At 40.6% G+C, this 15,466-nt stretch overlaps 1 protein-coding gene across 3 annotated transcripts in view; it reads left to right on the top strand.

The window, feature by feature from the left end:
• Nucleotides 1-15,466, top strand: part of ascc3 (activating signal cointegrator 1 complex subunit 3) — a 395,456-nt gene that overhangs the window by 158,280 nt on the left and 221,710 nt on the right. For all 3 annotated transcript variants that reach the window (XM_060922147.1, XM_060922146.1, XM_060922145.1), the window contains exon 10: nt 4,018-4,158. In XM_060922147.1, coding sequence (XP_060778130.1) covers nt 4,018-4,158 — 141 coding nt within the window. The remainder of the gene's footprint in view (nt 1-4,017; nt 4,159-15,466) is intronic.

The following is a 15,466-nucleotide window of genomic DNA, read 5'->3' as shown; positions in this document are numbered from 1 at the left end:
CGCATGACATCAATGCGAGGGACGCTTCGGGCTGTGAAGGTTCTGAATCTTCTCAATGGAAGGACGCAGAGGTTAGGGAGCTGATTTCCATTTGGGGGGATGCAGCTATTCAAGCTAGATTGGATGAGTCATACCGCAACCGGGCGGTTTTACTTCCGTAAACACTGGCCATGCTCACTGCGTGTGACGTCGTCGTATCCTGCAGTGCGCATGCGGAACACTTTTAGGTCGCTTTTCGTTCATACTGAGGATCACATACAAGTCGCATATATTTGTTAATGTGAACGACCTCACAAAAAAATCGGATTTCACAAAAAAATCGGATTTCACAAAAAAATGGGAATTGAGCATTAAGCCTTGCAGTGTGAACGTAGCGTAAGTTGCTCTAGAACCTGGATATACCTTTCAGCATTGATGGTGTCTTTCCAGATGTGTAAGCTGCCCATGCCACACGCACTAATGCAACCCCATTCCATCAGAGATGCAGGCTTCTGAACTGAGTGCTGATAACAACTTGGGTCGTCCTTCTCCTCTTTAGTCCGAATGACACGGCGTCCCTGATTTCCATAAAGAACTTCAAATTTTGATTCGTCTGACCACAGAACAGTTTTCCACTTTGCCACAGTCCATTTTAAATGAGCCTTGGCCCAGAGAAGACGTCTGCGCTTCTGGATCATGTTTAGATACGGCTTCTTCTTTGAACTATAGAGTTTTAGCTGGCAACGGCGGATGGCACAGTGAATTGTGTTCACAGATAATGTTCTCTGGAAATATTCCTGAGCCCATTTTGTGATTTCCAATACAGAAGCATGCCTGTCTGTGATGCAGTGCCGTCTAAGGGCTCGAAGATCACGGGCACCCAGTATGGTTTTCCGGCCTTGACCCTTACGCACAGAGATTCTTCCAGATTCTCTGAATCTTTTGATGATATTATGCACTACAGATGATATGTTCACACTCTTTGCAATTTTACACTGTCGAACTCCTTTCTGATATTGCTCCACTATTTGTCGGCGCAGAATTAGGGGGATTGGTGATCCTCTTCCCATCTTTACTTCTGAGAGCCGCTGCCACTCCAAGATGCTCTTTTTATACCCAGTCATGTTAATGACCTATTGCCAATTGACCTAATGAGTTGCAGTTTGGTCCTCCAGCTGTTCCTTTTTTGTACCTTTAACTTTTCCAGCCTCTTATTGCCCCTGTCCCAACTTTTTTGAGATGTGTTACTGTCATGAAATTTCAAATGAGCCAATATTTGGCATGAAATTTCAAAATGTCTCACTTTCGACATTTGATATGTTGTCTATGTTCTATTGTGAATACAATATCAGTTTTTGAGATTTGCAAATTATTGCATTCCGTTTTTATTTACAATTTGTACTTTGTCCCAACTTTTTTGGAATCGGGGTTGTGTGTGTGTGTGTGTGTATATATATATATATATATATATATATATATATATATATATATAATATATATACAGGGTGCGATTTTTCGAAAAACCAGAAGGGGGGATGTTTTTTTTTTTTTTTAAATCATGAAAGGTCACAAAATTAAGGTAACAGTAGGCTAACAGCTCAATAACATCCGATGATATCAAATGAATAACACTAAATGAAAACGAACACTAAACCAGAGATAGTAAATTCATCTTCCTATCTCTCTGACTAAATACACGAACACTAACACAACAAAGTTCGCATTGCTTGTTGCGTTGCTGTGATGTTTCTCTCCCTCCGGATTAAATGGACAGTGACTCGAAAATCACTAAAATACATGAATACTAAATGAACAGTTTGCTCTGATGGCGCAGTTCACATTGTGCGCAGCTTTCCGATTTAAACTGTTTTTTTCTCATCCTTATACTTCCTGTTTCATGGACTGTAACGGATTTGCTTATTTAGTCATTTTAATACAGAATTTACTTTGAAATTATAATCAGACACTCCAACGCCCCCCCCCCCCCCCCCCCCCCCAAAAAAAAAATCGGCCGTGAAAAAGGCGGCATCCGCCAAAAGGCGCGCTGTTTGCATCCCTGCAGATACATTGATACATTGTAGATAATAACAATATCTTTGCGTTCTATGAGAACGCAAAGATATTGTTATTATCTACAATGTATCTATTTGCTGGGGACGTTCGTGAACATCAAAGCTGCCACTTCAGGTCATTTTGAAAGTGAGTGCAATGTAGACCATAGAAAACTGTGTCACAACATGCCTGTCATGTCAACTTTTTTTTTGGTTTGTTTGTTTTATTGACGGGGTTGTCCCCGAGGATTTTTTTTTTTTTCAGCAGAGATAAAAACCAGAGGGGGGGATGATCCCCACCATCCCCCCCAGCAAATCTCACCCAGTATGTGTATATATATATATATATGTATATATATATATATATATATATATATATATATATATGAGTGATTCCACGCTTATGGGTACTGAAATGGGGACATGAACTTATTCACCTAAAACCATTTCTTTTTTTACCATCAGGTCACAAAACATGTAATCTTTAATGAATGATATGTTAAAAGATAACTTTAATTTTCTGAGATGTAATAAAAACATATTTATATGCCAAAGTCAAGCCTATGAGTTCCAAAATGATGTCTGTTACATTACTTCTGTTACGACTGTCCATCTCGCGTCTGTTACAAATTAATTACAATCTAGCTATATACCATGTTAATCTTATTGAAAGAATGTGTATGTTTATTCTACTACACATGTTTATTAATTATATTTGCTAAAACATCACCTTCCTATGTTTCAAAAAGTAATTCTACATTGTTAAAATTGAGAATCTATATGTCCACAACACTTCTGTTACGTTCTGACTTTGGCATATAAATATGTTTTTATTACATCTCAGAAAATTAAAGTTATCTTTTAACATATCATTCATTAAAGATTACATGTTTTGTGACCTGATGGTAAAAAAAAAAATGGTTTTAGGTGAATTTTTAAAAATAAGTTCATGTCCCCATTTCAGTACCCATAAGCGTGGAATCACTTATATATAATGTAGATTAATTCTTTGTGAAATCTGTTATTGTGAGCTGACAGTGACTAAGAGAGTCAGCGCAATTATAGAATGGGCCATTTTATTACACACACACACACACTGCCTTGCAAAATTATTCATCCCCCTGTTTTGTCACATTACAAGCTGGAATTAAAATAGATTTTTGGAGGGTTAACACCATTTGATTTACACAACATGCCTATCACTTTAAAGGTGCACATTGTTGTTTTATTGTGACACAAACAATAAGATTGTTGATTCCAGCTTGTTATGCAACAAAACAAGACAAACACCAAGGGGGATGAATACTTTTGCAACGCAGAGTGTGTGTGTGTGTGTAATAAAATGGCCCATTCTATAATTGCGCTGAGTCTCTTCGTCACTGTCCACTCACAATAACAGATTTCACAAAGAATTAATCTACTGTTGGTGTATCGTCAACATTATGTTCAAATTAATGAGAGAAGAAACATAACGTACCTCACTGCCTTTCTGAAGTGACCTCTCTCGGTGCAGGTGTCATGCGTATTATTAAAAGTCTTTGTGGATTTTATGTGGTTTTTATAACAGAGTTGAGAGTTGACAAGAACATTGGGATGAGATATATATATATATATATATATATATATATATTTAAAATGTTCTGTGAATTTAATTTTCACAGCTAGAAAAATAGTTGATTAATACCGTGATACCATAAAACCATGATTATCATACTATGAAAATTTCAAACCATAACACCCTTAGTTGAGATCTTAAACCAGGTGTAATGTTTCTCTGAAATGTTTTACAATGGATTTCTCAGACATACTTTTCCATGATGATGATGGGCTGTCTTCATACATCACCATTAAACTTTCCCCATCTTGTTACTCTACTTCATATTGCACTAAATGTTGTATTATGCCAGTTGCCAAGGAACAAATGATACCATGATGTTCACTCATTTATCATGCTGTCTTTCTTTCTCCCTCTTGCCTGCATCTATAGATAGTATATGTAGCTCCGATGAAGGCTTTAGCTGCTGAGATGACTAATTACTTCAGTAAGCGCTTGGAGGCACTGGGCATTGCTGTCAAAGAGCTGACGGGCGACATGCAGCTGACCAAAGGGGAAATTCTCCGCACTCAGGTAACACACAGGAACCTGCCATACAGACAGAAAAGGAAATATTTTGATCTTGTGCTCGATTGCTGGTGAGTGCTGGTTTTATAATGCTTTATAATTGCTGACATTTTTAGCTTGCTAACATCTAGCTTCATTGACCTTATCAAATAAGACATTTCAGTCAGAATATTAGATTACCATAACTGTTAATTGTTTATGTTCATGGAAGGCCAGCATTGCAAACAGTGTTCGCTGTTTCACCTAGCCAGAGGCTTTTAATGCTGCTGCAGTGTCAGTCTGAGGATACAGAGCCTCAAGTTCTCATCTACAGGAGGCGAGAACATCAAGGAACATTTGATTTTATACTTTGTACGTAAGGAACAAATCATAATGGGGGCATACTGTTGTAGGAAAATAATCAATGAGAGAGTAGTGTGATTTTGAAGTGGAGGGCCATTATTACTGCAAAGTTTATGAATTGAGCATTATCACATGACCAAGAGTGCGGTTAAATTGAATATCGTCACGGCTGTGATTCGTTGCAGGCACAGGGTAAGTGGAAGAGCTAATCACAGCCATGCCTGTATTCAGTATAAGCACACTTTTGCTTGTGCCATATTGCTTTTTATACAACAGTTGTAGAAACAAGAAATTAATATTGCACAAGTGACATTTCAGACACGGTACTGGGCAAATGTTCTGTTTATTTTTTGTTTTGTTAGAGGAAAATTCAAACCATTAGAATCAACTGTCTGGTAAAAGTAACTTGCTTATAACACGTACATTGTAACATTATTGTAATTAAATAGCACCATCGCGGCACTGAAACATATTCTATAAGTAAATATACCAAGCAGAAAAAGTACTTTATGAACGGTGGCTTCACTGTTCACCCCAGGCTTCCTTATTGAGAATGAAATAAGAGTGTGTAAACGTGTTCATATTCATTATGAAAGGGTGAATTCAGGTCCACCAATTTGATTAGCAGTGTTCCAGTAGTGCCTACATTTCCTATAACAGCACTGGGAAGTTTCACTGTGTGCATCACGCCGCTCATCTGTGTTCGTCATGTGAAAATCCATTTCTTCTTAACTGAGGATAAGATACATCCCATCATAAAGCTACTTGTACAAGCTTATAGCCAAGCTATTCCAAAGGCTGTGGCGGTTCTGTTTGAATGTTTGATGGGTTCTAGAACAGATTCAACATTATATGTTCAAGTCAAATGGGAAAGAGAGCTGGATGAGGAGATTCCAGAGGTGATATGGTATGATATGTGGAAAACACATCGAATTACAACACAATCTTTGAAATGGAGGGAATTCAGTTGGAAGAATCTAATTTGGTCCTTTATTACACCTAAAATTAGAAGTAAACAGATAAATGTTCAACAGCCATGTTGGAGATTATGCAACCACATGGATCCAGATCATACACACATTTTTTGGAATTGCACAAAAATACAGCCCTTCTGGGGGAATATTCACTCAGTTCTCTGTGATGTTTTGGGATATATGATACCTAAATCCTGTCTTGTTTTGTACCTGGGTCATTTGGAGGGCACGGTGCATGAAAGTGACCAACATTTGGTCAGGATTCTTTTGGTGGCTGGGAAGAAGACTATTACTAAGAATTGGCTTAAGTCTGACAGTCCAAGTTACAAACAGTGGATGACAATCACAGATGATATATTGGTGATGGAGCATCTCACATATAAGTTGAAAATGAAAGAAGATGTTTATATAAAAAGATGTGGGAAATGGTTGATATACAAAGGAAGACATGATTAATCAGATGTCAGTTACTAACACTACGTTCACACTGCAGGCTGAAGTGACTCAAATCCGATTTTTTCGCCCATATGTGACCTGTATCCGATCTTTTATTGACAATATGAACGACACAGATCCGATTTTTTCAAATCCGACCCAGGCCGTTTGGATATGTGGTCCTAATTCCGATTCCTATCCGATCTTTTCATATGCGACTTCAGTCTGAACCGCCAGGTCGCATTCATCCGACTTACACGTCATCAACAAGCCACAAACGTCACTATTCTGTGCTGAAGTAGGCGGCGGGTCTCTCAAAAAAAGTTACAACAACATGGCTTTGATGTTCCTTTGAACAGAGGTTGCAGTCATTACCCCGCAGAACGCCTGAGCCAAAACCCTTGCCCTCTTCCTTCTCAACCTCCTCCTTAACATCAGGCTATTGTGCATGTTCTGGCTCCGTCGCAACAACAACTGCATCATCGCCAGGCACTCCATGCTGGCTACTGTCATACACAGGAAACTTTAGGTTACTTCCGTAAACACTGGCCATGCTCACTGCGTGTGATGTCGTCGTATCCTGCAATGCGCATGCGGAACACTTTTAGGTCGCTTTTCGTTCATACTGAGGATCACATACAAGTCGCATATATTTGTTAATGTGAACGACCTCACAAAAAAATCGGATTTCACAAAAAAATCGGAATTGAGCATTAAGCCTTGCAGTGTGAACGTAGTGTAATACAATCTCACACAGGCTCTGTTTTTGTTTGTTTATATCTTTTGTTATTGTCTTTTGGGTTGTTTTTTTCCAATACTATTGAGGAGATAGTCTTGTATTGATAACTATGAAAACTCAATAAAGATTGTTAAAAAAAGAAAATCCATTTCTTATTTGGAAACCAGTACTAGAGAAGAGTTCGCGACATCACCAGCAGACCTGGTAAACGATACTTTTCAGGAGACGCCTCGCGAGATTTCTGACTGGACAATCAGTATATTAGTCAGAAGAGTCGCCCAAGAGCTAAGGATCATCCGAAAAGGACTCTAGAAAGAGCTGGAAGCAGTGGGTGCAGCTTTTACAGAGAAAATTATAGGTAATAAACTCCACAGCCACGGTCTCCATTCTCCATCACCCCAAAAGACTCCATTACTGAAGGAAAGGCATGGTGAAGCTTGCTTGATGTTTGCTACAGAACATTTCAAAGCCTGTAGATTACTGGGAGAATGTAGTGTGATCAGACGAGACCAAAAAAAAGAATGTCTTAATGCTTCAAGACCCTGTTTGGCTCAGCGTACGGCCCTGAAAATATCACACCTACAGTAAAGTTCAGAGGTGGAAACATCATGGAATGGGGCCGTCTCTCTTCTCATGGTACCAACAGAATCCAAATTATCAAAAGGAAAATGAATGGAGTCCTGTACTGAGAAATTCTTAAACAGATTCTGTTGCCATCCACTAGGATGATGAGGATGAGACATGCGTGGAATGCCAGCAGGGCAACGATCCAAAACGTATTGCAAAGGAGCCTCTCGAGTGGTTCCATAGGAAGAAGATAAAGGTGTTGGAATGGTCCAGTCAATCAGCACACTTCAACCCCAAAAAAAACTTTGTAGAATGAACTGAAGATCACGATTCATCATTTCATTTAAAGACTGTTTGTGTCGAAGAATGAGCCCAAAATCCCACCTGAACACCGTGAGAGATTAGTTTCTTCAGACAGGAAGCATCTTGAAGCCGTCATTGCAGACAAAATTCCTCCATCAAGTATGAAACACATTTCAGTTAGCATGTTCAGTCATCTTTCTTGTGCCAATCCACTTTATTGCCCAGAACTTATTAGAATATTATGGTTTCTTTTTCTGGGTAGGTTTATTGTATTAATACCAATGTCTGCTCAACATTTAATATGAACAGCTGTACAGGAAATACTTTTCAGAGAAAAATAGTTGACGTGTTGAATACTTAATTCCCCCACTGTGCATACACACACACACACACACACACACACACACACACACACACACACACACACACCTGTGATTTGCCAAGCAGCTGTAACTGCTATCAGACCTGTGCTGTTATTAAAGGTTATTCAACACCTTTGCAATTTAACAAAACTGTGCTATCAAATATAAAAAGAGAATTGAACTATTATGGACTTCTTGTCGGCTGTTGTTAACAGTTGTTGCAACAGTGCTTAGTGTTCTTAAAGCCAAGCAGCAAACTGATTTTTCCACTGTATTTGTTTCGAAGGCTGTGAAACAGATGCCTCAGTGCCACCTGCTGCTGTTTTCTACAGGGCAGACATGGAAGGAGTTCTGCACCATAAGCAGAGGCTTTTTATTCTTGACTGTCTCTCTCTCTTATTAGATTTCACCTTGGTGATTACTGTTTATTTTCTTAATGGATCGTTTAAGCTTTTTTATTTAGAAATTGGCTTCCAATCTGTTTCGGAATTACTTTAGAGAATTGTTGATGCCACAATCAGCAATCAATTCCCAGTTCGAGTCTTGCTAAATGAGAGTCGGAGAAGATGAACGCTTGTATGGTTGTAGGTGTGTGAGGGAGATGTGCATGCGTGTCCGTGTGTGCACACTAATGCATGCAGGTCATCAGGCTGGGTTTGTGTGGCGAGTAGCTGAGGGTATGGATGCTCCACAGATAAGAGAAGACAGAAGCGGCAGACTGGCAAAGAGATCAGTTTGGCTTCAGACGCTCGAATGATCAAGCGTCTGATAAACAGGCCTCTTTAAACTCGCACTGAGAATCACTTTCTTTACAGACATGCTGGACCTCAAGCACATATTACCTTCACATCTTTCTCTGTTGTTCTGTCTGAGAAAAACGACAGAATACAAAGACAATTCTAGACAGTCGTTCGCTTTCAATCGTGGCATCGGTTTTGGGACGGACCACATACGAGTGTGAAGATCAGGTGTCCGTTAACCCTCGGAAGTATAGTGTATATAACCTATATTTAGCTCTCTACATAAGTCAAGCCTAATAATAAATGTATTCAAATATATATTATTTAACAAAGAGAATGGATCATTCTTGACATAGTGAAGTCTTCTCTGAAGACATGTTTAAAATGTAATGAGTCTCAGGTATGGATACATAGTATATGTGTAGTCTACTAGTGCGTCTCAAACAATCAGAACACTGTAACTGTGGACCACTGAGCAACAGTCCAGGTCTTTCTCTCCTTAGCCCAGGTGAGACCCTTCTGACGTTGTCTCTGGTTCAGGAGTGGATCGATATTCGTAATGCGACAGTTGTAGCCCCTTTCCTGAAGACATCTGTGCGTGGTGGCTCTTGATGCACTGACACCAGCCTCAGTCCACTCCTTGTGAAGCTCTCCCAAGTTCTTGAATCGACTTTTCTTGACAATCCTCTCAAGGCTGCGCTCATCCCTGTTGCTTGTGCACCTTTTCCAGCCAGCCTTTTCAGCAGTGACCCTCTGTGGCTTACCCGCCTTGTGGAGGATGTTGATGATCGTCTTCTAGACAACTGTTAAGTCAGCAGTCTTCTGCATGATTGTGGTCATGTGTACTGAACTAGACCGAGAGATGCACGGAATTTATACTGTTTTACTCAAACTCCAAATGAAATACTCGAATATCTTGATGTATTGTTTATTTGTTTGTGTTTTGCGCTGTAGGCCATAATTATCAAAATTAAAATAGAAAAAAAATGTTTGAAAGATTTTTAGTTTACGTGTAATGAGTCTAGGATATATTAAGTTTTCACTTTCTTAAATGACTGATGGAAAATATTGAACTTTTTTAATGATATTCTAATAGGTTGAGATGCACTCGTGTGTGTGTGTATATGCAGTTGTGCTCATAAGTTTACATACCCTGGCAGAATTTTTGCTTTCTTGGCCTTTTTCCAGAGAATATGAATGATAGCACAAAAACTTTTTTCTCTACTCATGGTTAGTGGTTGGGTGAAGCCATTTATTGATAAACAACTGTGTTTTCTATTTTTAAGTCATAATGACAACAAAAAACATCCAAATGACCCTGATCAAAAGTTTACATACCCCAGTTCTTAATACCGTGTATTGCCCCCTCTAACATCAATGACAGCCTGAAGTCTTTTGTGGTAGTTGTGGATGAGGCTCTTTATTTTCTCGGATGGTAAAGCTGCCCATTCTTCTTGGCAAAAAGCCTCCAGTTCCTGTAAATTCCTGGGCTGTCTTGCATGAACTGCGCGCTTGAGATCTCCCCAGAGTGGCTCAATGATATTGAGGTCAGGAGACTGAGATGGCCACTCCAGAACCTTCACTTTGTTCTGCTGTAGCCAACGACAGGTCGACTTGGCCTTGTGTTTTGGATCGTTGTCATGTTGGAACGTCCAAGCACGTCCCATGCGCAGCTTCCGGGCTGATGAGTGCAAATTTGCCTCCAGTATTTGCTAATAACGTGCTGCATTCATCTTTCCTTCAACTTTGACCAAGTTTCCTGTGCCTTTGTAGCTCACACATCCCCAAAACATCAGCGATCCACCTCCGTGCTTTACAGTAGGAATGGTGTTCCTTTCATCATAGCCTTTGTTGACACCTCTCCAAATGTAACGTTTATGGTTGTGGCCAAAAAGTTTAATTTTGGTCTCATCACTCCAAACTGCCTTGTTCCAGAAGTTTTGAGGCTTGTCTCTGTGCTGTTTGGCGTAAATTTTTGTTGGTCTATCTGACCGTGGTTTGGTTTTAACAGAGCCCCTGATTTTCTATTTGTTAATCACAGTTTGAACACTGCTGACTGGCATTATCAATTTCGTGGATATCTTTTTGCATCCCTTTCCTGTTTTATACAGTTCAACTACCTTTTCCCATAGATCCATTGACAATTCTTTTGCTTTCCCCATGACTCAGAATCCAGAAAGGTCAGTGGCTGGATGAAAGATGCAAGAGTCAGTCTGGATCCCAGAAACTCACTCAGCTTTTATGCACACACACTGATTACAAGCAAACAGATCACAGGTGAGGACGTTACCTTTAGTAGCCATTCAAACCCATTTGTGTCAACTTCTGTGCATGTTATCAGGCCAAAAATCACCAGGGTATGTGAACTTTTGACCAGGGTCATTTGGGTAGTTTCTGTTGTCATTATGATTTAAAAAGAGAAAACACAGTCGTTTGACAATAAATGGTTTCACCCAACCACTAAGCATGAGTGGAAAAGATGTTTTTGTGTTATCATTCATATTCTCTGAAAAATGGTCAAAGAATCATAGATTCTGCCAGGGTATGTAAACTTATGAGCACAACTGTATGTGTGCCTGGTCAGAAGTTTACATACACTCATCATATGCATGAATGTCATGTCCGTATTGAGCTTTCAGTGATTTCTTTGAACTGTTCTTTATCTGTGGCTGACTGATGGTACAACATGCATTTTTAGTAGAAAACAAAACCCAAGAATTTGGTGCACAAATTAATTCATTATCGGTTTTCTGAAATCAACACAGGGTGAAAATTCTCCATACAAGCTCAAAAAAAATTTACATACAGAACCTAATCTTTGGTTAAATGCCCCTTCGCAAGTTTCGCCTTGATGAGGCACTCTTGATAGCCATCAACAAGCTTCTGGGAGAATTCTGGTTGGATATTTGATCACTCTTCTTGACAGAATTGGTAGGCTTCAATTAAATTTGTGGGTTTCCTGGCCCGGACCTGACTTTTAAGCACAATCCGCATATATTGGATAGGGTTGAGTTCAGGACTTGTTTTAAGTCGGCATGTAATTATATATTCTACAATGATAAATAACGATACAAATTTATGATGATGTAATAAAAACAAATCGTGATTATTATCAGGCTGCGCAATCTCTTAGTTTTTCTAGCTGTAATTGCATTGTTTAGACAGCATAATGTACAATTACAGGAATGCATGCGACTAATGCTGCAGAAAACACACATACAGGTACAGAAAAACAGATCTAAAATGGGAAAGAGCTGTCATATACCTAGCTATTTGAACTGTCCTGGACACTTGTGCTAATACAAACTGTTTGCCATTTCGATTAAAAATATTTGAAACATTGAGAGGTTTAATAGGAAAAGGCTAGTTTCATCATGCTAGCTACCTAGCCATATAGCCACCTTGATAGCAATATTATTTCGGTATTAACACCATCCATCTATCGAAATTTGTGCAAAAGCCATTTGTTCCTCAGTGAACACATACACTCCTGATAACATTAGGAAGGATTTTATGAGTAGGTATGATGAATGGGTAACTTTAGTCACATCAATGTCAGCAGATTTCCAATTCATATGTGATAACAGTCCTTTCTAGATGCATCCATATTAATGAAATATCACCAGCTGAAGCTACAGTATTTAAGCTTTCTGGATAGCTTTAATAAAGAAAATTTGAGAATGCGCCCGTATTCATCTTATCATTTCTGTCAATGTATATTGGGAGGAGGGGAGTGCCTACCAAATAAGGGGGAGTGCCTGACTTTGGCCCTCATCTCTGCTGTGCATACTCTGGCTCCTAATTTGACGACATCAAGATATTTTGGCTATATTTCTATAGAATTAGGAGGCAACGGAGCCACGCCGTCCATGTTTTCTGCAGCCGATGAACTGAACCAATTTCCTCTCAACTGTGGGTGACCATTTGGGTCCTCTTCCAGCAAAGTGGCTTGGCAAAGTCACCTCCCAATAACTTGTACTTGCGTACAGTTGTTTGAAATGGAATTGGAATCTGCAGTTGGTTAGAAATGGCTCCCAGAGACGTTCCTGAGCTGTGTAAATGTGTGATCCTCTTTCTCAGATCTGCACTGAGCTCCTTGGACTTTCCCATTGTACTGTGTGTTGGTCAGTCCAGTGAGTGCTGTCAAACAAACCCTTTTCATGTTGGCACAGAGCAGCTACCAGCTGTAGTCAGTCATGATCACTAACAGGAAGTTAAGAGGCCTTGGCAGGTTAAGACATTTTGGAACGTTCAGCACTACTGAATTAATAATCTAAGTGGGTGTATGTATATTTTTGACGTTGTGTTGATCACCAGGACGTTCATGTCCATGTATCTAAACTTCTGAACAGAATTGTTATACATGTGTATAGATGGATAGATAGTACTGTGCAAAAGCCTTATGCCACACTCACAACCCGCCGTAAGTGTTTTGGACACGCACGGGTCGCAGGGTTTGGTAGCTCGTAGCCGTGCTGCAGGGTCGCGGTGAACCCGGGGTAAAGTTTGGGGGAGGAGTACGGGCAAAGTACTTGTCAACTACAGGTTGCATTCGGCAGAGGATGAGAGAGAGGAAGTGATTGGGAAAAGATGGGACAGAGGCCACCGCCTCGCGTTCTGACATCGGTGTTCCTGTGTTAGCAAAGCCAATATCGCTCCGTGCTGCTCCTCAGCTTCGATCATCTGCCTATAAAGGTCCAACTCCCTCAGTCGTTGCAGCAGTATGGCAACAGCCATCTTCTTCCCTTCTATGATGCTACACGCTACATAATCAGTTCCTTGGTTTCTCCCCCAGTATATGTGTGTGTGTGTGTGTATATGTGTGTGTATATATATATATATATATATATATATATATATATACACACACACCCAGAATCTTGCCCCTCGTGTCGCGTGCATGCTGCGTGCACGCCACACATAGGGGTAGAAAGTGGGATGTACTTCTGTCTTGGGGGCCGCAGAAATAGCAAGTGTGAAATATTTGTGTAGTATTTCTGAGGCATGGCACTCGTACAATGACCGTGCGTCACTCGTGCGTCTTACTGTCATCGCAAAAAGCCCCTACTAGCCGCGCTGCTGACTTGGTTCGGGCGTACAAAAGGAGTACGGGTCCCGTACGTAGTGTATCCGTTCTTGATTTTTCGCAAGACCCGTAGAATTTGCATGTGCAGGACCAAAAGTCTCCACGGCCAGTCTGCAACCTTCTACGGCGCTGAACACATGCAAGTGTTGCGCAAGTCTCAAGCACGGTTTTGCCAGATTTTTTATCGTAGGCCGCCCGTAGCAGCACATACAGCGGGTTGTGAGTGTGGTTTTAGGCACATGCAAATAAAAGTTGTAGAACAAAGATAACTTTAAAAATCATGAAATAAAACGTTTCTACATTTTAAAAAAATCTCATCTCATCTTCTCTAGCCGCTTTACCCTGTTCTACAGGGAGCCTATCCCAGCTGACTACGGGCGAGAGGCGGGGTACACCCTGGACAAGTCGCCAGGTCATCACAGGGCTGACACATAGACACAGACAACCATTCACACTCACATTCACACCGACGGTCAATTTAGAGTCACCAGTTAACCTAACCTGCATGTCTTTGGACTGTGGGGGAAACCGGAGCACCCGGAGGAAACCCACGCGGACACGGGGAGAACATGCAAACTCCGCACAGAAAGGCCCTCGCCGGCCCCGGGGCTCGAACCCGGACCTTCTTGCTGTGAGGCGATAGCGCTAACCACTACACCACCGTGCCGCCCCCCCATGACGACCCTGCTTTAAAAAAAGAAAGAAAAGTGGTCTGCGGTACATTGTGTGCAGGTTTATAAGGAAATGAGCTGTAGGTTTTACTGAGCATCTTGCAGAAGCAGCCACAGATCTTCTGGACACGTTGACTGTCAAACTTGCTTCTTAATTTTGTAGCAAAACCTTCATTATATTTATTTTGTTTGTTTGTTTGAAAAGTGGTCTCTTGCGCAATATTCTGCTTTCTTTACTGACATCCAAACATTTCATTTTGTGCTGGAAAACTAATGTTTGGAAATCTTAAATGTTTTTGTACTGACTCGATAATGTGAAAGTCAAAAAATATAACAAAGTTTGTACTAAAAAAATTAGTCTTTTGCACAATACAGTGCGTATGTACGTATTCCCATCCATCCATAATATTTTTAATGGTGGTCTCCTATGTTTTTTGTTTTTTTTTTGCCCCCCCCCCCCCCCCCCCCATAGTGCTATATATATATTTTCCATCTTGGCAACTTCTACAAGCACGCAGATGAAAACTGATGAGACTCTCAGGCTTTTGATTGCTCGCTCACTCATGCATTCTCCAGCACTGAACTGATATATCACGGGTGGCAGTGAAGAGTCTGAAACGAGTCCTTATCTTTGTTCGCGAGCTGCATAGCTGAGTGGTGACAGGCCCAGTGAAAGGCCATGTAAAGAATGAGGGTTGCTCCTCTGCAATGAGCAGCCGGGAGAATACAGAGCAATTGGCAGCTGTGCTCTGTGTGCGCCGTACCCTGGAGAGTGCTCACAGGAGCCCTGTGGAAGCAGATCGGGAGAGAGGCAGGCGTGAGCTCCTTACTTGCGCGCACACACACATATACACACACACACCGATCTGTGATGAGATTCTGCAGAGCCCCCACACAGTGTGACATTATTTAAAGCAGCATTTCATAAACCCAAGGGGGTGCTAGAGGGGAAAATGCATAAGAGAATGTCTGGGTTTCTGGAGCTCGCTAGCTGAATCACTGAAGATTCACTTTTGACTGAATTATACTCATTACTGAACGTGTTGAAGGGTGAGCTTATGGGATTGGCGTTTCTGAGTCACTATAAGCAGTTAT

Source organism: Neoarius graeffei, chromosome 5, assembly GCF_027579695.1.
Source record: "Neoarius graeffei isolate fNeoGra1 chromosome 5, fNeoGra1.pri, whole genome shotgun sequence".
NCBI lineage: Eukaryota > Metazoa > Chordata > Actinopteri > Siluriformes > Ariidae > Neoarius > Neoarius graeffei.
The sequence above is the reverse complement of the archived record's forward strand: the minus strand, read 5'-3'. Positions and strand labels throughout refer to the sequence as shown.